This window comes from Mercurialis annua, linkage group LG7 (genome assembly GCF_937616625.2).
Source record: "Mercurialis annua linkage group LG7, ddMerAnnu1.2, whole genome shotgun sequence".
Classification (NCBI taxonomy): Eukaryota; Viridiplantae; Streptophyta; class Magnoliopsida; order Malpighiales; family Euphorbiaceae; genus Mercurialis; species Mercurialis annua.
In genome coordinates, this window is record NC_065576.1 from 378,745 (window position 1) to 403,057 (window position 24,313).

The following is a 24,313-nucleotide window of genomic DNA, read 5'->3' on the forward strand; positions in this document are numbered from 1 at the left end:
TTGGAGGGTATATGATGTGAATTATTTTCTGTCACTGTAAACATAATACTCCATCTTTAAGTAAATTAGTTAGTTACCTACTACTAACTTGCACTAACGGCTTCTTACTTTTGGAATCTTTAATACCTTATCCAATAAATAATACACTTTCCATACTCAAGTCTTTCAAGAAAATTCTTATATACGCAATGACATGTAACAATGTGAAAGTGAAACCATAGCCAAATTGGTTTTCCATATATACGATCACGGAATTGAAATTTCTTTTCAGCTGGAGTTAGACGATAAGAGTTTATCTAATTTATTTCTGATCTTTCGGCAGTCCAAATTTAACGTCCCTCTATTCCCTCCTTTACTAAAAACTATAATTTCTTTATTTTTTAAGGAAACCGACGGCAACCTGAACTAAAACCTACCAAAAACCTACATGTGAAATATATATAATAATCAATTTATTCAAAAATATGTTAGGTGAAATTCCAATAATAATATTAATATCTATATTACAACTATACACATAAATATTTATTTAGTCGAATGGTCATTAAATATGAAGTGTGGATAAATACAAATTTATTCTTTATTTAACTAAAGGCTTAATCACCAAACCCCCCCGACTTTTTAACCCCTTTTCACTTGCACCCCGACGTTGCAATTTTGTCTATATCACCCTAATTCGCACCTTTCATTTTCAATTACACCCTAAAAAACTAAATTGACCTTTTTTCACTAGGAAAATGCCAATTTGATCCTTCATTTTTAATTTATTTTCTAAAAAGTATTTAATATACTAAAAGTGAAGGATCAAATTGATATTTTTTACTAAAAATGAAGGATCAAATTGACATTTTTTTCTAGTGAAAAAGGGTTAATTTAGTTTTTTAGGGTGGAATTGGAAACGAAAGGTGCGAATTAGGGTGATTAGACAAAATTGCAACGTCAAGGTGCAAGTGAAAAAGGGCTAAAAGGTCGGGATTTTTTTTGTGATTAAACCTTAACTAAATGAAGTTAAAAATTGAAGTGTAGGTACTTTTTAGGACTTAAGTAGCAATTTGCCCCCTCAACTTGTAAGCAATGGGCAATTAACACATAAATCAACTTTGTGGGCAAATTAGTCATGAACTTGCATATTGGGCAATTAGCCCCATTTTGACAATTTACCCCCTGAACTTGTAAGTTATTTGTCCCTCAATTGGCAATTTGCCCCATCAAATTTTAAGCTAATTTTTCAAAATAGGGCTAATTGCCCCATCAAATTTTAAGCTAATTTTAAGCTAATTTTTCAAAATATGAAGTGTGGATAAATACAAACTTATTCTTTATTTAACTAAATGAAGTTGTTAAGAATTGAAGTGTAGCTACTTTTTAGTTATAAAGACTCTAAAACTACATCAAATAAATAATTTATTCAAAAATTTGAATTATTAGGTGATAGTTTTATTAATTTTCTCCAAGAATCAAATATTCATTGATGAAGAGGGTGTATGTGAAGAATAATGAGGCAGTGGGGACTCACTAAATAATAGTACTATATAGTATAAATTATTAAAGGTGATATATATAGCTTTTGAAACATAGACTACTTTTCTTCCTCTGATCTCTCTCTTGCAATTTCCTTAACCTAGCAAAATTGCATCACCTTCTAGCATAGATCTGTTTGAATCAATTGTTGAGTTTTAGTGACTATAATAAGAAGATGGGAGAATATGGAGACACCACATACAGAAAGGTGTTTGTAGGAGGGTTAGCATGGGATACCCAGAAGCAGACTCTGAGGTCTTATTTTGAGCAGTTTGGAGACATCTTGGAAGCTGTTGTTATCTTTGACAAGATTACTTGTAGATCCAAAGGTTATGGGTTTGTAAGTTCTTCTTCTATATATATGTCTACTTAATTATTATATAATATGTGTATGTATTTGTAGATATATTCTTATAAGAATATATATACTTTAATCAGGTGACATTCAAAGAAGCAGAAGCAGCAAGAAGAGCCTGTGTGGATGGTGCACCTGTGATTGATGGGAGGAGGGCTAACTGTAATCTTGCTTCTTTTGGTCTTCAAAGATCCACACCTTCAACCCCACAACTTCTTGGTATACTTTATATTCTCTTTTCTAATCTGATTATTAACATAAATCTTTTAGCTTAAGAGAGTACTTATCAAATGAACTTACTTTAATGAGCATAAATCATGCATATTTGGCTTTGATTTGAGGTCTTTAATCTTATCTTTGCATGCATGTTATGTTTGATTTATAGGAGGCGGAGGCAGCAGGAGCTTTAGAAATTCAAAATCTTACGAGAATGGTTATCAGATTCAGCAGCAACCTTTTCCTTCAATTCCACATTATGCCATCCCACCTTCAGCTGTTTATGGGTAATCATTCTTCTTTTATTTTAGGCTTAATCCATCAAAAATTTGTTATTCACCAAGTTCCTATATTATTCGTCTTTTATATAATTAATCTTTTAATGGATGAAAGTTATGAGCGTATCGCTCAATCATCGTCAAGCGATTAACAATTTACACATGAAAAATAACAAAATGTCCATATACTTTAAATTTTTTATTTAACTAGTCTCTTTTTCAATTTTTTTATATCTAATAGGTCTATACATTTTTTAAATTTTATTTATCTGTTTTTTTTAAAATTTTCATGATATGGTCCATTTTACCAACTTATCGAGTTAGGTGGACAATAAAATTCGGCCTCACATATGTTTTACGGAGGATAAAAATGCACACTGTTTTCCGTCCAAAAAAATCTATAAATTTAAAATAAATTAATTACAGGGACTAGATAAAAAAAAGTTTGAAAAAATGGCAAATTACAGGGGGCTTAAGATGTTTTTGGCCTTGAGCATCATGTGCATTGCCACTTCATTGTATCATCTTCATTTGCATGCGCGCGCATGAGAAAGATACCAATCATTACTACCCAGTCCACCTATAAGGTTTGACCACTGTCACGTGCAAGTAGCTTTCTATCACGTGGAAACCTCACATGCCTAGCTAATTATTCTTTCGTCATGCTCAATTGCTAATCTCCTAACCTAACTAATTAGCCATTAATTAATTACATTTTCAGGAACTGCACTACTTATCCTAATCCCACGGTTTGTCTTTCCCTCTATACAAATATTTAATTATAATTATGAAAATTAAGAAGTGGAGTTTATTAAGTGAATTGGTATATATACAGCAGAGCTACTATGGTGGAAGCGGCAGCAATTATGTGGTGGTAGGAAATGGGTCGAATTGGTACCCATACATTATCCACTATTATCATTATCCACATCACTACTACACTCCCATCTCACATTCTCAACCTTCAGGTTCTTTAATCACATACTTATTTCTTAATTTAATTCTTCTGACTATACATAATGTGCTAATTAATGTTGTTTAATTGCAGGTGTAAATGTTGCTGCTCCCACAGTTTCTGCCTTGACACCTCCATTTCGTCCTCATCAGGCCATCACCAGTATTTGAGTAACTACCAACTCCGAACCTTTAAGTTAAGATCATTGATTAATTCTTTTTTCGTCTAATCATCAACCAAAGCCTGAACATCATTAGATAATTGCATAGAGTTACAGTTACGGGAAATCAACTGTAATTCAACATCACCCTTCTGACTATAACTCGCATTGGACATGCATGGAATGTCCAACACTTTTCTTTTGGTAATTAAGTTGTCGCGTCAGTTTTGTTTAGATGTAAAGTATTCATTGTGGCTGCTAAACCCATCGGAGGGTTTCAGCCTAAGAGCTGCTGTTTTTTCAACCTAGAGCTCTTCTTTTTCTGTTTAGTAGTTTTGTTGGAGAACCTGAGGAGATATTTGGGTTTCTATGCCATATGGTGCTATGGCTTTCTACTTCAGCATGCATCTCATCAACATATCTATCTCCAATGGGACATTCTTATTTCCATACTTCTCATGTTTGGACTCTGTTTCTACCTACAGACCATATATTATTATTAGACTCTCAACTTTGGTTTGTAATAAGCGGCCATGTTTCATACTTTGTTTTATTTATTCTCAACTTATTCTCTTGTACACACTGTTACCTATCATGTATGCGAAATGCTTTCATTGCTTTTAATTGATCCTTATGTATGCAACACTATTAATCTGTTGCAGACACTCTTTACTTTGTTTTCATTTCTTTTATTTATGGCCTCATCCAAAAAACGTCCAATTTGACCTAATTTCAGTTCTAGCCAACTATACATATTTATATATCAAAAAGTCAAGCTTTTTTGTTTCATTTATAACCAAATTTAACTTTTTTTCATCCAAAGATACTTAGTAAAATTAGGCTTGCATTGACGGAAAATAAAAGGATTGATAACAAATAAAACACACTTATCGAAATTATGCCAAAATTGACATATTTTAAAGGTTGGGTTATAAATGATTTTTTTTAAAAGATTGGATATTTTTGAGTGATTAGGCCATAATACCCACTTTCCTGGCTTGACATAAAGGAACAATTTCCATAATTTTTACGGATAAGTTATAACAATGTTATTCAAGAAATTACATGATCTATAGAAGGACAACAATGGCAATGAAATAGGTTAAGATTAATGTTCAGATACCATTCATGATCTACAAATAGTGAAAATCATAGAGATAGAGATTTCTTAGATACTGCTATTCACATAAACATACATTAGTGTAATTTTTGAGGTATATAGCTGTTGTCATTCAGCAAACTGGTTTTTTACTACAGTAAAATAACAGAGTAAAACGTCAAGAGAATTTATGTTTGTTCTACCTAACCTTTTAGACAAACTTGATCATTTTGAGCGCCTGTATACCTGGGTTCACATTGTCAAAACAAATGGTTAGGCAAGACATTAGAAACAAACTTGCCAAATAATACGAGGATATAGCAAGTATAGTTCAGTACTTACAAATAAATGCAGTTAAAATCAACAAGCCAACGGCAACCTGCCTCGTGTCATTTCCCAAAAGTGCTTCCGGGTCATATTTTCAAAGGATAAGATACATGTGTGGAAACAAAGATTGATCACCTCTTCAAATCCTTTGATGCAAAACGCATCAGCCGAAGAAGATGGGGAATATATCCAATTCAAAATAAAAAGAATTACTGAAACTCATAATGTCACCAATGTCATATTTAAATGAATCCAAGAATAGACCAAGACAAAGCCCAGCCTTCCAATAATTAAACATGGTGATGAGGCTCCTCATATTGCTGAACAAGGAAAAAGAGGCCCTATACATGAGTGCTCCGATTCCCTCCACCACTGCCACAGCCAACGCAGCAGATAGAATATCCCAATCGCCTGTCTGACCAATAACAGTAGCAAAGGCAGTTGCACAATAGAATCCTACCAAGAAAAATAGTATTTTGACTGGAAGATTCTTCCTAGTTTCTTGAATTCTAGCAACTATTTTGGCCTGCAAAGTTTTGATAGCCCTAAGTAATCGTGTTCCACCATTAGTGCTACTTGAGGAAGAAGGATCCACTCCGCTGCTATCTACACTACTTCTAGTTTTCCAGGGTATCGTCCTGCAATTTTGAAACAAAAATCTAAATAATACTAAATGGTATGTATTAAAACTACAGTTTTAAATGATTTTGCACTTTCCTAATTCCATCAATTAAAGAAAAAGGGCCGAAAACTAGTATTTTGTGCCGAAAATACAATAACTCAAAGTTCAAGTTTTATCATTTCATTAAGCATAAATTAAGGATAAAATAGGAAGTTGAGGATGAATCAAAAGGTTAGCATTAGAAAGTTAACTAAATTTGGAAAAAAGCAAAGCAACAAAGTCTATAATATTATTATTAGCATTAGACAGTTAGTTTTTCTGCAGTGTTTTGTCAAGCTCACTCATTACAATTTATAACATCATAACCCGTGCCTCTAAATGAACACATTAATCAAGCAATATATATAAGGTATCTTACAAGCATAAACAACATGGTAGAGAATGGCTAGGAAAGCTAACCTGAAACTGTTATTCCAAGATGGTTCAGCCACATACACATAGGAAGATTGAGAAAAGAGTTTGTGGCAAAAGGCATTATGGAAGCATGAAGTACAGCTTACAACTAGAGGATCAGATCTAAGAGCCTCCATCGGTAGAAGCCTACAACACCTTGGATGGTTCGGAAATGTCATTGCAGTTGCCATTAATTAGCTGTGAGATGTAGAAAAGTAAAACATTGAGAAAAGAATATGAAAACAAATATATATCGATTCTTAAATCTCACATCATTACTGACATGAGAATACTAGCAGGAAAGCTAAGATAATTGTTTTTTGGTGATAAATAACATAGAGAGTAGAGTGATAAACAACTTAGACGGAACAATCTTGATCGAACATTAAATTTAAGCTCAGGCTAAACTTTATATGTTTGAAACAGAATTCTAAGCAAGAATCTAAACTAACTCAGCGGCGGCACAGATTCATCTAAATTATTTTGTTTTAATATTCAACATTTTGTTGAACTATCAAAGGATAGGACGCCACCAGTGTAATACAAACAACACCTAACATGAAAAGCAGCAAGAACAAGAACAAGAACAGTAATAATAACACTGCTCTGCGATTCAGTTTAGCTCAAACTACGAACCTAATTAAATAGAATCTGTCTCTGGATTCATTGAGATTAAAAAGATAATAATTTAATTCGAGAAACTCAGAAAAAGAAAGTTTGAGAAGGCACACTGCAAAATAATTGAGTTGAAACACAATTACAAACCTGATGAGCAGAGCAGATACTGAATTTTGCTTACTGCTTTGCCTCCGCCTCTGTCATGGCCTGAGACACCTCCTCCTCTTCACTCTTTCTTTATCTCCGCCTCTTCCTCCGTTACTTTCTTTTCGCCTTTGCTTTTCTATTTTCTTCTTATTTTTTATTTTTTTATTTTAAGTACTTATTTTTAATTTTTAAAAATTCACACACACATGTCAACATGAAAAAAGTGTGGTAAAAACACACAAAACAATTCCCTTAAAGTAAAGCAGAATTGATAAAATTTGGAGTCCGGGCTCGAATTTTCGTGCATTACCATATATAGAATGGAAATGGTCAATAAAAGAAAATAGGCAGTCAATCAAGGTCTCCACTTTTTTTTACTGTCTTCACTCTCTCACTGTAAGCGCCACTCCTCGCCGGATTTTTTCATTTTCAGGTAGCTTTCCAACTATATTTTATGTTCTCCGATGATCGGTTCTTTCTCTTTCTTTATCGCTCTTTAACTTTCCTTCATTTTCTTGACTTGTATGTTGCCAAATAAACTTATTTTCTCTTAAACTCTACGATCATTGTATTTTATTTAGTTTTAGTTACTCTCTTTCGCCTCTTTCTTCGTCGGAGCGACCTCCGACGTATTTTTCTAGGGTTTCAGCTATTTGTCTTTTCTTTATCTTTTTTACATAATGAGATGTTCTTCTAATCTGCATTTTATTTTGGTGTTTGTTTGTGAGTGAGTGAGTGTACGTGTCAATTTAGGGTTTGCTTTTCTTTTGTTCGATCTGATTGTTTTCTTTGATTACAATTTTGCATGTACGCTTAGGTGATGTTATTATTGTATTTGTAGGTCTTGGAGTTATTTTTGTTATTTAGGGTTTAGGGTTTATTATTTGTAATTTTCACAAACACTTGTCTAATGTAAACTTCTTATTGTTGAGATCTCCACCTAACATTGCTTTGAATTTCTCTCCGTTTTAAGTCCTCAAAAGAAAAATTTGAATCAGCTGTTTAGCATTTTTGTCCCTTTATATTCTCAGTTGACTACACTGGATTTCTTTGAAAGTAAAGAAAAAAAAATTAATAAGAAAATATGATGGTGGTCATGACCAACTGGTTTGAGTACATTAATCTACTAATCTTCATCGTCGGTCAGATAATTCTGCAAATCAGATTGATATTTTAATTTAAAATAATTATTCCTACAGGTTGTCTATTTTTCGTTTCTTTTATCTTATATTTTGTTTCATTGATCTTTAACTTTGAAAATTTGATGGATATTTTATTTTAAAACCGTAATGCAGCAGAGTTTGATTGTAAAAATGAGTTCAAGAGGGGGCGGAAAGCCTTCAAATGCTGGTGTTGGTAGCAATTCGTCCTCCAAGGGGAAAAATGTTTCTGAAGTCTCTATCCCTAAGGTTGAGCAATTGAGTCAAAGTGTGGCAGACATCAGTCTACGTGCTGCAGAGGATGATGGACAATGGGAGGTCATTGCTAGAAAGAGCAAGAACAAAGCTGGAAGCGGTGCAGCAAAGCCCTGGGGTTCTCAGAATTCTAATTCTAAAGCATGGGGACATCAAGATACAGTACAGAAGGTAGGCATGTGGAATAATAGTGGATCAGGGAAGATGTCAGGCAGTACTTTGCCTTCTCAGACTTCGGATTCTAGGAGACCAGCTGGCAGAGAAAATTCCAGGCCTCAGCCATATAACAAGGGCACAGAGAATAGCTACATGGCCCCACAACCTGCTATTCCACCACCTCTGGAGCATGGATGGAATTGGCAATCTAGAGTCGGTGCTGCTGCACCAAAGACTGAAGCTTTGGATGCAGAAAAGGAAAATGATGTCGATGATGAAGGTGACGAAGATGATGGCTTTGATGATTCAGATGATGAGCTTCTAAGTGAGGATTATGATTCTGATGATAGTGAAAAGAGCCATGAGACTCGCAAGAAGAACAGATGGTTCAAGAAATTTTTTGATAGTTTAGATAGTTTGACCATTGAAGAGATTAATGAACCGGGTAGGCAGTGGCACTGTCCAGCATGTCAAGGCGGTCCTGGTGCTATTGACTGGTTCAGAGGCTTGCAGCCCCTTATGTCTCATGCAAAAACTAAGGGATCAAAAAGAGTGAGGCTACATCGGGAGCTGGCAGAACTTTTGGATGAGGAATTGAACAGAAGGGGAACGTCTGCTATTCCATCAGGGGAGATATTTGGCAAGTGGAAAGGACTAAGAGCTGAGGAGAGTGACCATGAAATAGTTTGGCCTCCGATTGTTATTATTATGAATACAAAACTTGAACAAGATGATAACGATAAAGTAACTTTCTTTTCTTTGCTTATCGTGTACTAGCGTTTTTTTTTATACATTTGGTTGTGCTGCTTAACATTTTAATATATTGACTTGATTTTAGTGGCTTGGAATGGGCAATCAAGAGCTTCTTGACTATTTCAGTGGGTACGCTGCAATGAAGGCTAGACATTCATATGGTCCACAGGGACATCGCGGAATGAGCCTTTTAATATTTGAGAGCTCTCCGAGGGGTTACTTTGAAGCTGAACGTCTGGATAAGCATTTTGCAGACCAAGGAACAGATAGAAATGCTTGGGATCGTCGGCGGGTCTTATTTCATCCTGGTGGCAAGCGGCAACTTTATGGTTACATGGCAACAAAAGAAGACTTGGACATCTTCAATAGGCATTCACAAGGTTCTTTCTCTCTCTCATATGTGTTTGGATTTGGTTGATTAAACCGCCAAACAAACCAGCACCTTCCCCCTTCGGTCGACCCATGTTGTTTTTATCCTTTTTAACCACCTAAAAAGTCACTGGTTTGATCTTTTATTTAGAGAACTAATATACAGGTTTGACATGCTGTTGTTTTAATAGGAAAGACAAAGCTGAAATTCGAGATGAGATCTTACTTTGAAATGGTAAGGGATGCAATTAACCGGATGAGTGAGGATAACCAGCAACTTGAATATTTGAAAAATAGAGTTGTAAAAGAACAAAGACGCACCAAGACACTTGAAGAGTCTCTTGAAATAGTGTCTGACAGGCTGCGGAAGACTGCAGAGGAAAACCGCATTGTAAGACAGAGAACTCAAATGCATCATGAACAGAGTCAGGAAGAGGTAAGACTGCAGAAATCACTTTGTCACCTCAATTGCATGAGCAGCAGCTAGCTTGAATGTAAAGAATGCTGTCAAATTTCTTCTGCCTCACTCTGTGAAGTTATCTGTGGACTAACTGAAATTAATTTTGAAGCTGGATTACCAAGAGCAATTTTTCAAGGAGCAACTCAAGATTATTCATGAAGCAAGGAATGCGAAGGAAGAAGATTTTGAGAAGCTGCAACAGAAGGAACGGGAGAAAGCAAACCAGCTAGGTGCAAATCCAGCCAATACCGAAGAATACAGAAGCAGGTATGTAATTGGTGAACGTATTGGCGTAGTGCATGTACATGGCGGATATGTTGTTTCCTTCATTTGTTTTTTTTCCTTTTCTCTCTTTTTGGTGGCTGTAGGGTGAATAAAAAGGAAAAGTTCATCCAAGTACAAGAGAAGGAAATTAATGCCTATGTGTCGGAGAGGGACGGTCTTATCAAAGGCCACGAGGTGAAATTTGCTGCCATGAAGAAGAAGCACCAAGAAGAAGAGTTGGAGCTCGAGAAAGTTTTTGATGCTGAATTGGCATCCTTGATGGAGAGGTACAACCCTGTGCACATAGAAGGATCAACTTCACTTTGATGTAATCAAGGGGCAAGGGAATAGAGAAATACCAAACTTTTAACAACTTAAAATCAAGATTCAAGACATGTTAATGTTTTTCTTGTCTGAACACTAAATCATAGGAAAATACCTGAAGAAAAAGCCAATGCCTTTTCAAAATTGGTTAGGAATTGTTTTGATGAGGTATTGTGACTGATCAATGAAGCTGTAGTAGCATGGCAAAACTTTTATATGGTTAGAAGGTTGAGACTGGCCTCTGCATTACTCTCTTATGATTTTACCTTCAGCTAGCATTGCTATGTTTGCGCTATGTTCATATTTGGCTTATAGTCCCGGTTAAATTGCATTATACTAGTGTTCAGCAGCAGGGGATCCTTTTTTATGTTTTTAGTTTTAGTCTTAAAATTCTTTTGTATGTTTTTAGTTTTAGTCTTAAAATTTACTTTGTATGATTAAAAACTGGATAAGGTGTTTTTAGGGGTGATCATTCGGACCGGTAACCGACAACTCCTTAACTATCGACCGTTCAATTGAATAGTCAGAACTAACTGAATATTTTATACTAATTGAAAATCGAAATGACCAAATAAAGAATTAAAACAAATTCAAAATCAAATCGGCCTATTAGGTCAGTTAATTTGGTTGGTTTGGTTAAAACCGATAAAAATATGAAAAAAAAATTACAAAAATTAAATTTTTCAGAATTTTGATTAAATAGGTTGGTTCGGTTAATTTGAATAGCTTTAAATTCAAACACTGAAAAACCAAAGTTTACCGAATCTAAAATTGAACTGAACGTTTGAAAATTATTGGTTTGGTCGGTTAATTGGCCGGCCGATTACTTTGCTCACCTTAGCTAGGCGTTTAAACGCGTCATAAAAGCCGAATGTGTGAGATCTCCTAAATTTATATTTTTCTAGAGTTCTAAAAATATTTCATATTATGACCTTTTGAGAAATTTAAGGATATGAGATTATTGTTTACAAAAAATAACTTTATCTAATTCTATCAATTTATTGATGATAGAATTAATTTATGAAGACTTACATTTTTTTCAGACTTTCTATGTTCTTTCTTTTACTTTTTCTCATCTTTCCAATAAATCAAATTATATTTTTTTATTGAAATGTACAAAATAAATAATCAACCAATAATAATTAGCAAAAATAGTCTAGAAACTTTAGTATGTATTAATCACCTTTTAAATTTGTGTGGTTTACTTTAAAACGACATATAATTAAAAATGAATGGAATACAACTTAACGTCAGGAAGAAAATAGTACATACCCCCACATTAAATCTAATTTTGCATGATGCTAATTGGAACCGGAATATAGACAGCTTCACAAAGACTATTAAAGTGAAAAGAGCAATATAAGTATTTCAGTGTACTGCAACTTAATTAGATAAATAGAGCAATAAACAAATTTAATCAACTGCTTTTAGCAAAAAATCAAGTTGGTTTGACCCATGATTAGGTACAAAAATTGGTCTCTTCAACCAATAACTGGTAGAAAGAGTCTACATCAATGTGTTCCAACAACTCTTATCCTTCAATATAAGTGATAACCTTTTGTTTTTACTCGCAAATACCCTACAATCAGTGTCTTTAGGAATAACATTTTAATGTCAATATCAAAAAATAAAAAAAATGACAAAAAAATTCCTAAATTTTACAGGTTATATTCTGTAACTTGAGACTCGAAGGATTAACTTGAAGACGAGCTCAATTGGTTTTCTTATCTTCAATCTGTGTTGCACTTGCATCTGTATTCGTTGCCTGATCATCCTCACCCCCAAAACCAAATTCATTTACACGGGTCTTGTCTACGGGATAAACCCATTTCTGATATATAAATATCAGAAATATAAGATCTGCAACACAGGGAAAATAGTTAGTTAAGTACACCTAAAGGGATGCACTTTCAAGCACTCAATTTGAACAATTAACCATTCTGGTGTTTTCAGCATACTGAAAATCAAAATCTTATATTACCCACCCTTGATGGAAGTGGAGGGATATTAGTAGTTAGGTATGTCAAATGTTTTTGCTTTATGTAAATCTTTTGAGTTCTAAACCTATTGTACATTTTTGCATTTTGGTAAATTAGACTTAATTACTACGTGACTGAGAGTGTCTCATTCGTATTACCTAATACCTATATTGCTGTAAAAAAAACATTTAGAAGTTTAGTTATCTCACCATCGCGAAAGACAGAAAGCCTATGTAGAGTTGGCATTTTGATGACAAATGCAAAGAGATCATCAATGATGGTATTCAGAAACTTATATGTCATCTGCCTCCATGGAAGATGAGCCACAGATTTCAATTTGTAATTTATGAACAGCTGAGGGCACATCATGATAAAACCTGCAAGTAGAAAGCAAAACAAAATAAAAGATGAGATCACATTACCATGAATGTAAAGTCAGTCACACACAAGTGATGAATGACGCAAAACTAACAGAAACATGTCATTTTAGTATTAGTCAAGAGCTATAATTCATTGCACTAGAAGTCATAAAATGAAAAACTATATTATGTGACAAATTGCTATACCGAATGTCAGATGACACTTTGTGGTGAACCATATGGGTATAATAAGACATACAAAGCTGGGATTTAAAAGAAATATCTGAAGGATTATGGAATGCTTTAACATAAATAAAGAATCTAAGAGGTAAAATTTCAGAGTCATTTATGCCAATGATCTTAATTTCCATTATTTCTCAAAAACATTTTTTAATTTCCTGTTTCATGACTTGTATTATATAAGGCTTCTGATGTGAACAAATGAAGGAAGGTACTGAATACTGATGACTTACCAAACATGTACACACAGCTAGTGAGTGAAGAGAGGATCCAAGAGTACCAACTCCTGTGGCGCTCATACATAAGTGAATAAACAGCTGAGCATCCACAAAGGAAGAAAAGTACATAAGACAGATACTTCATTGCAAGGTCATCATATTCCTTTGTCTTATTGCCTGCATATGTCTCGCGATCTCGAAACCTCAACATAGGAATCTTTCCACTTCTATCAAGCTGGAGAGTAAAAATCAAATATCTATCAGAAGGTGAAATCGCAAATTCAAGTATTTGAAGCACCCATGTACCATTTCCCTCTTATCTATACAAACTTTCAGCTACAATTTTAACCATCCCATTACTCTGGGATTAAATTGCATCAGTTATTTTTGTAATTAAGATTAGTACCTCTATGTGCATGGCTTTCCCTATTTTCCAAAATTCAATGCAGCAACCAACTCCAGAACTTGCAAGTATCATCCATGAAGTGTCATTGTCAAGTAGATAAAGAAAGACGATGAGCTGACTTATAAAGCTCACAACAACAGATTTTGCAGACAGCCCTTCCATAGACTTATTTTTGTTCCAAAACTGAATATCTGCACAGGAAAAGAAAGTTCCATAAAGAATTATATTACGCAGAAAGCACAAAAGTCAACATCTAATATAATGAAGCAGGAATTAAAGATAAAGAATAAATGATTCACCATTCTTAAATGCCAGGAAGTCAAACACTGAGTGAAATAAAGAAACAACCATTGTGATCAACAAGAGGTAAGGATTTCCCTCCAAGAAGACCCTCTGAAATTAATAACAGTCATCAGCATATGTAAAACAAGGAAAAGCATAATGTTCCAAAAGAAGCAAGTCGGTCAATTAAAATAACATGAATTAAGCTTTAAACTTAAGTTCTATCTTTGGCAGTTAACAAGTTAGTCAAACTACTTCATATTGCCGGGATGTACTATTCTAATCTAACTTCATTGAGAGCATGAAACCGAAAAGACAGAACAATCATCCATAAGATATAGAGTGACACATATATAAATCTAAACCTGGGTGTCAGACCAACTTTATACAAGGACATATCAAACCAAAATCATACTATGACACACCTTCAGTTCATCAGCCTCGCCCTCAATCATACTACCATAACTACGATGAATTTGGAATGACTGATCAATCTGATGGAACAGCTGCCATTTTGTCATGCTGATAAGACCCACTTCCAGATTAAGTGGCAACTCTGTCACCGTCTCATTAACTTGAATTAACTTGTCTCTGAGCAACCAAAACTCATTGAAAAATATGGTAGGGTAGTAATTCCCTGTGCTAGGGTCAACATTCAAGACTGCAAATCTGAAGTCAAGAAATTCAAAGAAAAAATAGATGACTTCGTAGTTCGTAGTATTTACATAATTATGAATGCTCTTGCATGTTAGCACAGGCATCTTTTATTCTACTTGCAAAATTAGCGCTGCAAATTTGTTCTTAAAACTAACACCTCTTGTTTATGTTCTCCTCTTGATGAGAGCACATTTGTAAGACTAAAATTGTCAAACCCCAAAGATTCGAACAGTGAATCGAATAGAAGAATTAGATTCCATTTCTTATTCGAGTTTTTTGCAATCCAATCATGTATTGGTTTTCATTGGAAGATCTCTTACGGTAGTACCTTAAACAATTCTATGAAGTATGAACAAGTCCAGAAAGAAGAAATAAACACATGAAAAATAATTTTTGGTCAGTGAGACATATCAATCAAGGATACAAGGAGAAATATTTGGCGGCACAGCATTATGTGGATATCTGCATACAAAATGAGAAAACTTATATTATTTTCACATAACATAATGCTTATCATAATTTTTAACAATCAAGAATAATACTACAGCATATTTACTAACCCTAAAGAAAACTAACAAAAGAATGAGTACGAAAAGAATCATGTGAATATTTAGATAATTTTAAGAAATTACTTGAATATAACATCATTATCTTACTTTTGGAAAAACAATAGTACAAATATTTGGTATCACAAAGTCAGTAGTAAGTTCTCAGTTCCAGCTTAAAGTTCATCAGATTATATCAAAATTCAATATTTGGATACCTTGTAAAATCATCCACCAGATTGACTGTAACATTTGGTTTCCAATATGAAACCCACTCAACAGGTCCATTGTCAGTAGAATCAACTTCGCTGTCCCCAACTACCTGAAGCAACACATGTAAATCTAGATTAGAATGTTAACTCCAAAGAAAAAGAAATCAAAAAAGTATAACGACTTAGCTAAAAGGACACAGATCTCCTATAAGGAATGATTGATACTAAAACAATTCCTAAGTAAGCATTGAGAATTAGAACCACTAGTTATGCAGCTTAAGCAGCAGCCAAAATCTACTATTGCTTTTACTTTTTCTCTACAAAAATTTCCTACAAATAGTTTTCTTTCAATAACATACTGACGGTGTCATCTATTGCTTGCCAATGATGTATTCGATCTTGAAAAGAAAAAACAACATTCAAACATTTCTAGAAAACACTACAGTCCAGCTAATAATATCCATCATTCATCTTCAACCAAAAAATTGATGTTCCAGGACACCAGAAACAAAATGACATCAGTCACGATATGAAGCAGTTTAAAGCTTGGCAGATTTTAGCCCTCCATAGGCTGTAGCACCAAAAATAAAATATTAGAACTTGGTTCACATAAGGATTGGATACAGTTGGCTGGGATTTGATAAATTGGCAATCACATAATCGAGACCCCCTTTCTCATACGGGATGCTTGAATCTATGCTGAAGCACTAATTCCTCAATAAAGTTCTTAGGAAGTGAATGTGGATACCCATCACAATTAGTTTTGTTTTATAATCATCCTAAACTTGAATTAAGATTTGAGCAAACTCCAGGTTCAAATATGGCTTTCTGCATAAGAACTGGAGAAATATAGAATATAGAATATAGATAAATGTAAGGGCCCTAGTGAAGCATATTTTAGAACAAACGCAAACATGCAAAAAAAGGATAGGTAACAATTAACAAACAAGTGAATGCAGTCACATGGTTTCATAAGCGGACTCAACAATACACATGTCATTTATTATTCGTAAAACTCCAAAACTGAATTTGTATGAAAGTAGTCTGAGCAAAACAACAGAGTCTAGAAAAAACCTGTGAGATTGTCTCTCCCTCTTTTGGGTTCCCCAACAGACTCCTCCTTTTGTCTGCTCTGTGCTTGGGTAAGTAAACCACTAGAGCTGAAATCAATGAAAAGAAAGTAAAACTATAAAAATTCAGCATACATACACAAGAGTTAACAAACTCTTACTGGATGATACATGAATACCACACTTTCCAACTATGGACAATAAAAGAAGCAGAGGAAAACCAAAAAAAAAAGTCTGAGGCGCAGTATGATATAAGGAAATCACGTTCCGTAAAAAGAGAGACAGAGAGGGAGATACTCACGGTGTGTTCTCCCGAATGCAAAAAGGGGTTGGTACTCGGGATCATTAGGGTCAGGAGGATAGCCAGATCGAGCAAGGAAAACATGGGCATAAAGAGAGGCGTTGTGCTTCAATGCCTGCAGCAAAGGGAAATAAGGGAATCTATAGGTTATAGGGGAGGAAAACACATAAAAGAAGCACAATCGGATGCATAATCGAGAACGAACGGTAAAGGAGACAGAAGTGCAATAATAATGAGATAGATGATTGAATGAATGAAGTTGAAATTAAATACCTCGGTAGGATAGTACTTGAGGGAGAGAGACCTAGTACTATCTGGTCCCCAAACACCATAAGGAATATTAGTTTCATGCCAAATAAGAGCAGATTCATTCCCAAAATCATTAAATTTTTCATGCTCAGACAGATAAAACCACATATCCTGCATAACCAATAAAATTAGAGTTGAGAAGCAGATTTTTAATCATAAAGCTAAGTAAAGTATAGAACTATTGAGCTTAACAAACTACAAATTGAAAAAATAACGGATGTTAAACCCTAATTGAGTAATAGTAAAAAAAACAATTAGTAGGAGAGCAGGGAATTACAAGAGAATCTCCTTTTTGGAAGAGATTAGAGGTAAGGAGGGCAGGATCGGAGGGTTTCTTGCTCCCCGGAGAGAAGAATTTGGAGGCGAAATACCAAAACACCGCTATTCTTATGATTCCCGTTATTGTCTGCCCCATTCCTCCTTGCTGCTGCTGCTGCTGCTGCTGCGGTTGCTGCCTGCCTGCTACTGCCGCCGGCGGCGCCATATCGCTGAAGAGACTGCTGTGAGTGGGAGAAGCAAAAGCAGGCGGAGTTGAAATGGAATCGGGAACAATGAACGAATCTTTAATTTCTTTTTTTCATCTTACTCTTATATATATATAAAAGAATAATAATAATAATAATATCTGATTGAGATCTAGCAGGTGCGTGTGTTTCTAACTTTCTCTCTGTCTTTTAAATTAATAAGATATTTTAGTATTTTATTTTACTTTTAAGAACCAATAAAAAATACTTATTGAAATATTTCTTTTGCAGGTAACATGTTTGTAAAAATGCCCAACCCAAAATCCAACATTCTCGGTAGTTAGCCATGCATAACTATAAACATGATTACCATCTGCTTGCATCAATTCTCAAATCATGTGCTTCACTCTCCGCCATTAAACCAGGCAAAGCCCATCATGCTTCCATTCTTAAATTAGGCCTTATTTCCTCCCATTATCTCACTAAATCACTTCTTAACATGTATGCAAAATGCGGTGCTTTTACCGATTCCACCACCTTATTTCGCGACTGCACTCATGATGATCCTGTGTTTTGGAATATTCTATTGTCTGGCTTTGCTGCCTCTCGTGATCATGATCTTCAGACGTTAAGCTTGTTCAGTCGAATGCTTGCTGACCATCGAGTTAAGCCGAGTTCCGTTACGGCTGCCATTGTTCTTCCTGTGTGCGCTCGCGTGCGAGATATTCATGTTGGTAAATGTTTGCATTGTTATCTGGTGAAAGCTGGATTGGAGATGGATACGCTTGCTGGAAATGCTCTGGTCTCTATGTATGCGAAATGCGGGATGGTTCGCTATGATGCATATGCTGCTTTTGATAGCATTTATGACAAAGATGTTGTCTCGTGGAATGCTATTATTGCTGGGCTTTCTGAGAATAAGCTGGTGGACAGTGCATTGAGGTTGTTTTCTTTGATGCCCAAATGTTTAATAAGACCAAATCATGCGACCATCACTAACATTCTGCCCCTTTTTGCTTCTTTGGGTTCTGATACTGCATACTTTTTTGGGAAGGAGATTCACTGTTATGCCCTTCGGCACTATGAGTTGCTAGCTGATGTCTCTGTCTGGAATGCTATGCTGAGCTTCTACTTGACGGTTGGACATGTAAACGAAGCAGAATTGTTGTTTAGAAGGATGGGAATGAGGGATTTGATTTCTTGGAATGCTATCATTTCAGGATATGCGTCCAATGGCAAGTGGTCAAAATCTTTGGAATTATTTCAGGAATTACTCTCTTTAGGATCCAATGCGCCAGACTCTGTCACTCTTCTCAGTATTCTTCCAGCTTGTGCGCAACTTCAAAATTTGAAGGTTGGTAGAGCAATTCACGGTTATGTTATGAGACATCTTTATTTATGTCAGGATACATCTGTTGGGAATGCTTTGGTTAGTTTATATGCAAAATGCGACAACTTAGAAGCAGCATATCATACTTTTCTTATGATGCCTAGTAGAGATTTGATATCATGGAACTCAATGCTTGATGCCTTTATAGAGGGTGGACATAATGCTCAATTTTTGGAACTGTTACAGAGAATGAATTTGGAGGGAATCAGGCCTGACTCCATAACCGTTTTAACCATACTTCACTTTTGTGCCAATGTTATAATACCATACAAGGCTAAAGAGACCCATTGCTATGCACTTAGGTGTGGCTTTTTACAGTCTGATGCTGAGCCTACTACTAGAAATGCAATACTTGACACGTATGCCAGGTGTGGTAATATTGAGTATGCATTTAAAATTTTCCAATGTTTATCAGAGAATAGGAATTTGGTTACGTTCAACTCAATGATCTCAGGTTATGTAAATTGCGGGTTATATGATGACGCGTGTGTGATTTTTAAGAAGATGCCTGCATCTGATTTAACTACTTGGAATCTGATGGTTCGAGGTTGTGTTGAAAATGATCGCGCTGATCAGGCATTTGATCTTTTCCGCCAACTACAAGCCAGAGGAATGAAGCCAGATGCAGTTACAATTATGGGTCTCCTCCCAGCTTGTGCACAAATGGCTGCAGTACTTTTGATGAAAGAGTGTCATGGATATGTGATTAGAGCTTGTTTTGATGATGCCCGCTTGGAGGGAGCTCTTTTGGATTTATATGCAAAATGTGGTAGCATAGGTTATGCTTCAAAGCTTTTCCAATCAAACCCAGAGAGAGATCTAGTTACATTTACTGCTATGGTTGGTGGATATGCTATGCATGGTATGGGAGAGGAAGCAATCAGGATTTTCTCCGATATGCTCGAATCAGGAGTAAAGCCAGACCACATCGTCATCACTGCTGTTTTATCAGCTTGCTGTCATTCTGGCCTTGTGGATGAAGGATTGAAGATATTTTACTCGATAGAGAATGTCCACGGAATGAGACCAACCATGGAGCAGTACTGTTGTGTGGTGGATCTCCTTGCTCGGGGAGGTCGAATTGACGATGCTTATTCTTTAGTGACTGGAATGCGCATTCAAGCTAATGCAAATGTGTGGGGGGCATTGTTAGGTGCCTGTAGGATTTATCATGAGGTGGAATTAGGGCATACAGTTGCAAAGCATCTATTTAAAATAGAAGCAAACAATATTGGGAACTACGTAGTTATGTCAAACCTATTTGCAGCAGATGCAAGATGGGATAGAGTCATGGAAATAAGGAAACAAATGAGGACAAGAGACCTTAAAAAGCCAGCAGGATGCAGTTGGATTGAAGTGGAGAAAAGAAAGAATATCTTTGTAGCTGGAGATTTTTCTCACCCTCAGAGGAGCAATATTTATACTTCATTACAAACTTTGGATTTTCAAATTAAAGAGCCATTTCATTTACATAAACTTCCAGATACAACCTACAATTCCACCACCCCTGGAGCATGGATGGAATTGGCAATCTAGAGTTGGTGCTGCTGCGCCAAAGGGCTCAGAAGGTGATATGAGAAATGATGAAGCTTTTGCTGCGGAAAGGAAAATGGTGTTGATGCCTTCGATGATTCAGATGATGAGCTTCTAAGTGAGGATTATGACTGTGATGATATTGTAAAGAGTTCAGAAAGTTCTTCAATAAGCATTCACAAGGTTCTTTCTCTTTCCCTTTCTATTATGTATTTGGATTTGGCTGATCAAGCACCAAATCAAACCCCCCCAACACCTCCCCCCTCCCCATGTTGTCTTTATCTTCAATTAACAGCCCAAAAAGTCCTGGATTTGTTTTTTTATTTAGAAAGCTAATATACAGGTTTGACATGCTGTTGTTTTAATGGGGAAGTCAAAGCTGAAATTCGACATTAAATCTTACTTTGAAATGGTAAGGGATGAAATTAACCGGATGAGCGAGGATAACCAGCAACTTGAATATTTGAAGAATTGGGTTATAAAGGAACAAAGGCGCACCAAGACAGTTGAAGAGTTTCTTGAATAGTTTCTGACGAGCTGCGGAAGACAACAAAGGAAAACTGGATCGTAAGACGGGGAACTCAAATGCATCATGAACAGAGTCCGGAAGAGGCAAGACTTTCTCACCTCTAAATGCACGTCATATAATGTTAGGAAAGCTTTGGTGTATATTAGTATTTGGCTTTCAGAGCATCTAGCCTTAATTAAAGAATGCTGTCGAATTAATTCTGCCTCTCCCTTTGAAGTATAACTATATTACTTTTCTGAAGCTGGATTAGCAAGAGCAATTTTTCAAGGAGCAACTATGATTCTTGAAGCAAGGAATGCTAAGGAATAGGATTTTGAGAAGCTGCAACAGAAGGAATGTGAGAAAGCAAACCAGCTAGGTGCAAGTCTAGCTAATACTGAAGAATATAGAAGCCGGTATAAGATTGTTAACTTATTGGAGTAGTGCATGGAAGATATGTTACGTTTTTTCCTTTTTCTCTTTGGTGACTGTAGGGTAAATAAAAAGGAAAAGTTCATACAAATTCAAGAGAAGGAAATAGACGCTTATGTGTCGCACAGGGGCGGGCTGATCAAAGGCCATGAGGTGAAGTTTTCTGACATGAAGAAGCAGCAGCAGGAGGAAGAATTGGAGCTGGAGAAACATTTTGATGCTGAATTGGCATCCTTGACGGAGAGGTACAATCCTCGACTACTCTTTGATGTTACATGACAAGGGATAGAGGAAGCCGCAGTACCAAACTGTGAACTTCTTCTTAGAAGTCAAGACATGTTAATGTTTTTCTTGTCTTACACTTAAAGTTTCATATGGTTAAGAGGGTTGAGACTCGCCTCTGCATTACTTTCATATGATTTTGCCTTGAGCTAATTGTTATATTTGCGTTTACTCTCGTATGATTTTGCCTTGAGCTAATTGTTATATTTGTGTTCTGTTCATACTTGCTGATTTCATGCACATGCAATTACTTGAACTTTTGGTGCCTGGTCAAATTGCATTATACTTGAGTTCTCCTGGTAGTGCAGGGGATCCTTTTGTATGTTTTTAGTTGTGAGGATCAAGAATACCAACTCATGTGGCGCTCATAAACTGCTGAGCATCCACAAAGGAAAAAAGTACATAGGACAAATACTTCATTGCAAGGTCATCTTATTCCCTGCTTATGTCTCGCGACCTCGGAACCTCAACATAGGAACCTTTCCACTTGTATCAATCTGGGGAGTAAGAATGATAATATCTATCAGAAGGTGAAATTGCAGATTCAAGTATTTATATGACTACCTCCAACATAGATGTAACATCAACTGTTACTCGAGTTAAAAAAGAAGAAAGAAAATATGTACTGCATAATGCCATTACTCTGGGATTAAAATGCATCAGTTAATTTTGTAATTAAGATTAGTACCTCTATGTGCATGGCTTTCCCTATTTTCCAAAATTCAATGCAGCAACCAACTCCAGAACTTACAAGTGTCATCCAAAATGAGAAAGAGAGAGAAAAGGGGAAAACATCCAAAAATTAGCATGTTTACTAACTCTAAAGATAAGGCTAGAGAATAGTTGAAACAGAAAAGTTGAAACAGAAAAATTAAAACACAGTTGTTCACAGTGACTAACAAAATAATGAAAGAAAACTAATATCAGATTTGAAACAGATGATGTATTCCATCTTGAAAACAAAAAGCATTCAAACATTTCTAGAAGACACTACAGTCTAGCTAATAATATCCATCATTCATCTTTAACCAAGAAATTGCTGTTCCAGGACACATCAGAAACCAAATAACATCAGTTCCTTAGGCAGTTTTAAGTTGGGCAGGTTTTAGCCCTCCATAGGTTGTAGCACCAGAAACAAAATACCAGAACTAGGTTCACATAAGGTTTGGATACAATTAGGGCTGTAAACAAACCGACGGCTTGATAAGAGTTCGGTTCGTGTTTGTTCGTATCATAAAAGAACCGAGTCGAGCTTGATTTTATGTTGATCTATTCAAACGAGCTGAACATGAACATATTGGTTTCGCGTCGTTTACATTCATGAACATCTCGTATAATTGTTCGTGAACGAGCTTGTATATGAGCTCGATGAGTTCACGAACAGCAATGTAATGGTTGAGGCCTATGATAGTGACCTGGCTGCTTCAGTTAACCATTGGCGGATTAGCATTTTCTTAACTAGGCTCCAAGCAAGTGTAGCAATGAGCCAAATGGATAACTTGTAAAATGGATACTACATTAACAATTTACAAATCAAAGAGCCATTTCAATTACATCAACTTCTAGACATATTACAATTCAAGGCAAGTTGAGTTTCATATACATAATACAATTTTCAAGTTAGGATTCCTGCTGCTGCAGTCTGCACACAAATCCCTTCATCCAGGGCCTTAAAAGTTAGCAGTTACATATTTACTCCTTTGGTATGTATGGTGACATCATTGAGCTGTATTTATAGTTTTTAACTTGTTTTATGGGATGTCAAAGGAAACAAGGTAAGCAGCTCCGGTGGTGGTTTAGACTGAGGTGATGGATGCAAGTAAAATCGCCTCTCTTTTATAGCTTTCTCTTCTTCCTCACTTATTATCAATTCTCCTTTGTTTTCTTCTTCTTCTATCGTCAGTTTTGAGAATACTGTGGAAGGGGTGCCAACAGGACTTGGGTGAAGAGAAGGATTCCGTGATGTGGTCGGAGAAGTCAAAGGTTTGAAGTTGACAGTGGGTTTAACGATCACTAGCTTCGGCCTTGTGTACTGCCGTCTTTCATGTAATTTAGACGTTGATCTCTTCATACTTGCTGCCACCTTTGTAGCTGCTGACCCCTGCGCTGCGTCAGTCTCCGATGGGCCTGTTAATCGCTGCACAACCTCTCGGAAAGCATTTGTATCCGTTTGCACAAATGTAGTTAATGGTTTACAACTTGCTGTTCCCTGCCCTGTGTGCTTCTCCATGGATCCGGACAACCTTATTTTTTCCAATGATCTGCAACAAGTTCCAATACGTGAGAAATGTGGTAAGCTGGGCATATGCTATAAATTCATCTAAAGTTGAACTCTTTTGTTATCCTTCTGTCTGCAGATTACTGACAGACACGGAAAAACGGGACACTCGAACACGTACAGGACGAAATTGTCTTATTTTAAGGTTTCCTACGAAAAAAATAAAGTTCTATGCCGAAACGTCAAGTATCTGTCATTTTTGGTTGATCAAATGAAGTGCCCGTGGTGCCTCTATATTTGATAGGGAATGAAGAATAATAATAATCTTAAAACTTAATTAAACCCTACTAGATGCCACATGGTAATTAAGAATTAATAATTTATGAGAATTTTGGCGAGGGAGATTGAAAAAATAC

The 24,313-nt window shown here is 35.8% G+C and overlaps 6 protein-coding genes across 12 annotated transcripts; 3 read left to right on the forward strand and 3 right to left on the reverse strand.

The window, feature by feature from the left end:
- Positions 1-1,550: 1,550 nt before the first annotated feature.
- Positions 1,551-4,109, forward strand: LOC126655479 (probable RNA-binding protein ARP1). Of its 2 annotated transcripts, none has more exons than XM_050349686.2 (6): positions 1,551-1,861; positions 1,960-2,095; positions 2,262-2,379; positions 3,092-3,119; positions 3,206-3,338; positions 3,419-4,109. In XM_050349686.2, exons 1-6 carry the CDS (start codon positions 1,697-1,699, stop codon positions 3,493-3,495), a joined length of 657 nt encoding a protein of 218 aa, XP_050205643.1. In that variant the 5' UTR covers positions 1,551-1,696; the 3' UTR covers positions 3,496-4,109. The 2 variants fall into 2 exon arrangements, with proteins under 2 accessions (XP_050205643.1, XP_050205644.1); XM_050349687.2 differs by having other exon boundaries at positions 3,209-3,338.
- A 463-nt stretch (positions 4,110-4,572) lies between these two features.
- On the reverse strand, positions 4,573-6,917 carry LOC126655478 (uncharacterized). Its single transcript, XM_050349685.2, has 4 exons — positions 6,752-6,917; positions 5,993-6,184; positions 4,927-5,549; positions 4,573-4,830 (listed from the first exon to the last, which is right to left on the reverse strand). The coding sequence occupies exons 2-3, from the start codon at positions 6,175-6,177 to the stop codon at positions 5,075-5,077; spliced, it is 660 nt and encodes a 219-aa protein (XP_050205642.1). The 5' UTR covers positions 6,178-6,184; positions 6,752-6,917; the 3' UTR covers positions 4,573-4,830; positions 4,927-5,074.
- A 147-nt stretch (positions 6,918-7,064) lies between these two features.
- On the forward strand, positions 7,065-10,787 carry LOC126655477 (protein SUPPRESSOR OF GENE SILENCING 3). 2 transcript variants are annotated; one of them, XM_050349684.2, is made up of 6 exons: positions 7,065-7,184; positions 8,050-9,066; positions 9,161-9,455; positions 9,636-9,880; positions 10,014-10,171; positions 10,273-10,787. In XM_050349684.2, the coding sequence occupies exons 2-6, from the start codon at positions 8,065-8,067 to the stop codon at positions 10,493-10,495; spliced, it is 1,923 nt and encodes a 640-aa protein (XP_050205641.1). In that variant the 5' UTR covers positions 7,065-7,184; positions 8,050-8,064; the 3' UTR covers positions 10,496-10,787. The 2 variants fall into 2 exon arrangements, with proteins under 2 accessions (XP_050205641.1, XP_050205639.1); XM_050349682.2 differs by having other exon boundaries at positions 7,066-7,184; positions 8,047-9,066.
- Positions 10,788-11,896: 1,109 nt separating this feature from the next.
- Positions 11,897-17,554, reverse strand: LOC126654804 (uncharacterized). The gene is made up of 12 exons (XM_050348798.2): positions 17,348-17,554; positions 17,035-17,181; positions 16,762-16,876; positions 16,465-16,550; positions 15,397-15,500; positions 15,058-15,095; positions 14,402-14,637; positions 13,994-14,087; positions 13,695-13,885; positions 13,304-13,523; positions 12,681-12,848; positions 11,897-12,352 (listed from the first exon to the last, which is right to left on the reverse strand). Exons 1-12 carry the CDS (start codon positions 17,552-17,554, stop codon positions 12,204-12,206), a joined length of 1,755 nt encoding a protein of 584 aa, XP_050204755.1. The 3' UTR covers positions 11,897-12,203.
- Positions 17,555-17,625: 71 nt separating this feature from the next.
- On the forward strand, positions 17,626-22,425 carry LOC126654803 (putative pentatricopeptide repeat-containing protein At5g08490). Of its 5 annotated transcripts, none has more exons than XM_050348793.1 (3): positions 17,626-17,713; positions 17,826-20,640; positions 20,801-21,900. In XM_050348793.1, the coding sequence occupies exon 2, from the start codon at positions 17,881-17,883 to the stop codon at positions 20,458-20,460; it is 2,580 nt and encodes an 859-aa protein (XP_050204750.1). In that variant the 5' UTR covers positions 17,626-17,713; positions 17,826-17,880; the 3' UTR covers positions 20,461-20,640; positions 20,801-21,900. The 5 variants fall into 5 exon arrangements, with proteins under 5 accessions (XP_050204750.1, XP_050204751.1, XP_050204752.1 ...); XM_050348794.2 differs by lacking the exon at positions 17,626-17,713 and adding an exon at positions 21,988-22,425 and having other exon boundaries at positions 17,751-20,640; positions 20,801-21,642; XM_050348795.2 differs by lacking the exon at positions 17,626-17,713 and having other exon boundaries at positions 17,751-20,640; positions 20,801-21,381; positions 21,460-21,900.
- Positions 22,426-23,197: 772 nt separating this feature from the next.
- LOC126654805 (VQ motif-containing protein 31-like) lies at positions 23,198-24,102 on the reverse strand. The gene has a single exon (XM_050348799.2). The coding sequence runs from the start codon at positions 23,982-23,984 to the stop codon at positions 23,421-23,423; it is 564 nt and encodes a 187-aa protein (XP_050204756.2). The 5' UTR covers positions 23,985-24,102; the 3' UTR covers positions 23,198-23,420.
- Between the last annotated feature and the right edge of the window lie 211 nt (positions 24,103-24,313).

Bases quoted from the DNA above. Each gene is read 5' to 3' on its own strand.
- LOC126655479 (XM_050349686.2), top strand. From the start codon at position 1,697: ATGGGAGAATATGGAGACACCACATACAGAAAGGTGTTTGTAGGAGGG. The intron at 1,862-1,959 runs GTAAGTTCTTCT...TACTTTAATCAG, and splicing joins GATCCAAAGGTTATGGGTTT to GTGACATTCAAAGAAGCAGA. The intron at 2,380-3,091 runs GTAATCATTCTT...TTACATTTTCAG, and splicing joins CCACCTTCAGCTGTTTATGG to GAACTGCACTACTTATCCTA.
- LOC126655478 (XM_050349685.2), bottom strand. From the start codon at position 6,177: ATGGCAACTGCAATGACATTTCCGAACCATCCAAGGTGTTGTAGGCTT. The intron at 5,550-5,992 runs GTTAGCTTTCCT...TCAAAATTGCAG, and splicing joins TCTTGGAATAACAGTTTCAG to GACGATACCCTGGAAAACTA.
- LOC126655477 (XM_050349684.2), top strand. From the start codon at position 8,065: ATGAGTTCAAGAGGGGGCGGAAAGCCTTCAAATGCTGGTGTTGGTAGC. The intron at 9,067-9,160 runs GTAACTTTCTTT...ACTTGATTTTAG, and splicing joins AACAAGATGATAACGATAAA to TGGCTTGGAATGGGCAATCA. The intron at 9,456-9,635 runs GTTCTTTCTCTC...TTGTTTTAATAG, and splicing joins CTTCAATAGGCATTCACAAG to GAAAGACAAAGCTGAAATTC.
- LOC126654804 (XM_050348798.2), bottom strand. From the start codon at position 17,554: ATGGCGCCGCCGGCGGCAGTAGCAGGCAGGCAGCAACCGCAGCAGCAG. The intron at 14,638-15,057 runs GTATCCTTGATT...TCAGATTTGCAG, and splicing joins GCCGCCAAATATTTCTCCTT to TCTTGAATGTTGACCCTAGC. The intron at 14,088-14,401 runs GTGTGTCATAGT...TATTAATTTCAG, and splicing joins GCGAGGCTGATGAACTGAAG to AGGGTCTTCTTGGAGGGAAA.
- LOC126654803 (XM_050348793.1), top strand. From the start codon at position 17,881: ATGCATAACTATAAACATGATTACCATCTGCTTGCATCAATTCTCAAA.
- LOC126654805 (XM_050348799.2), bottom strand. From the start codon at position 23,984: ATGCCCAGCTTACCACATTTCTCACGTATTGGAACTTGTTGCAGATCA.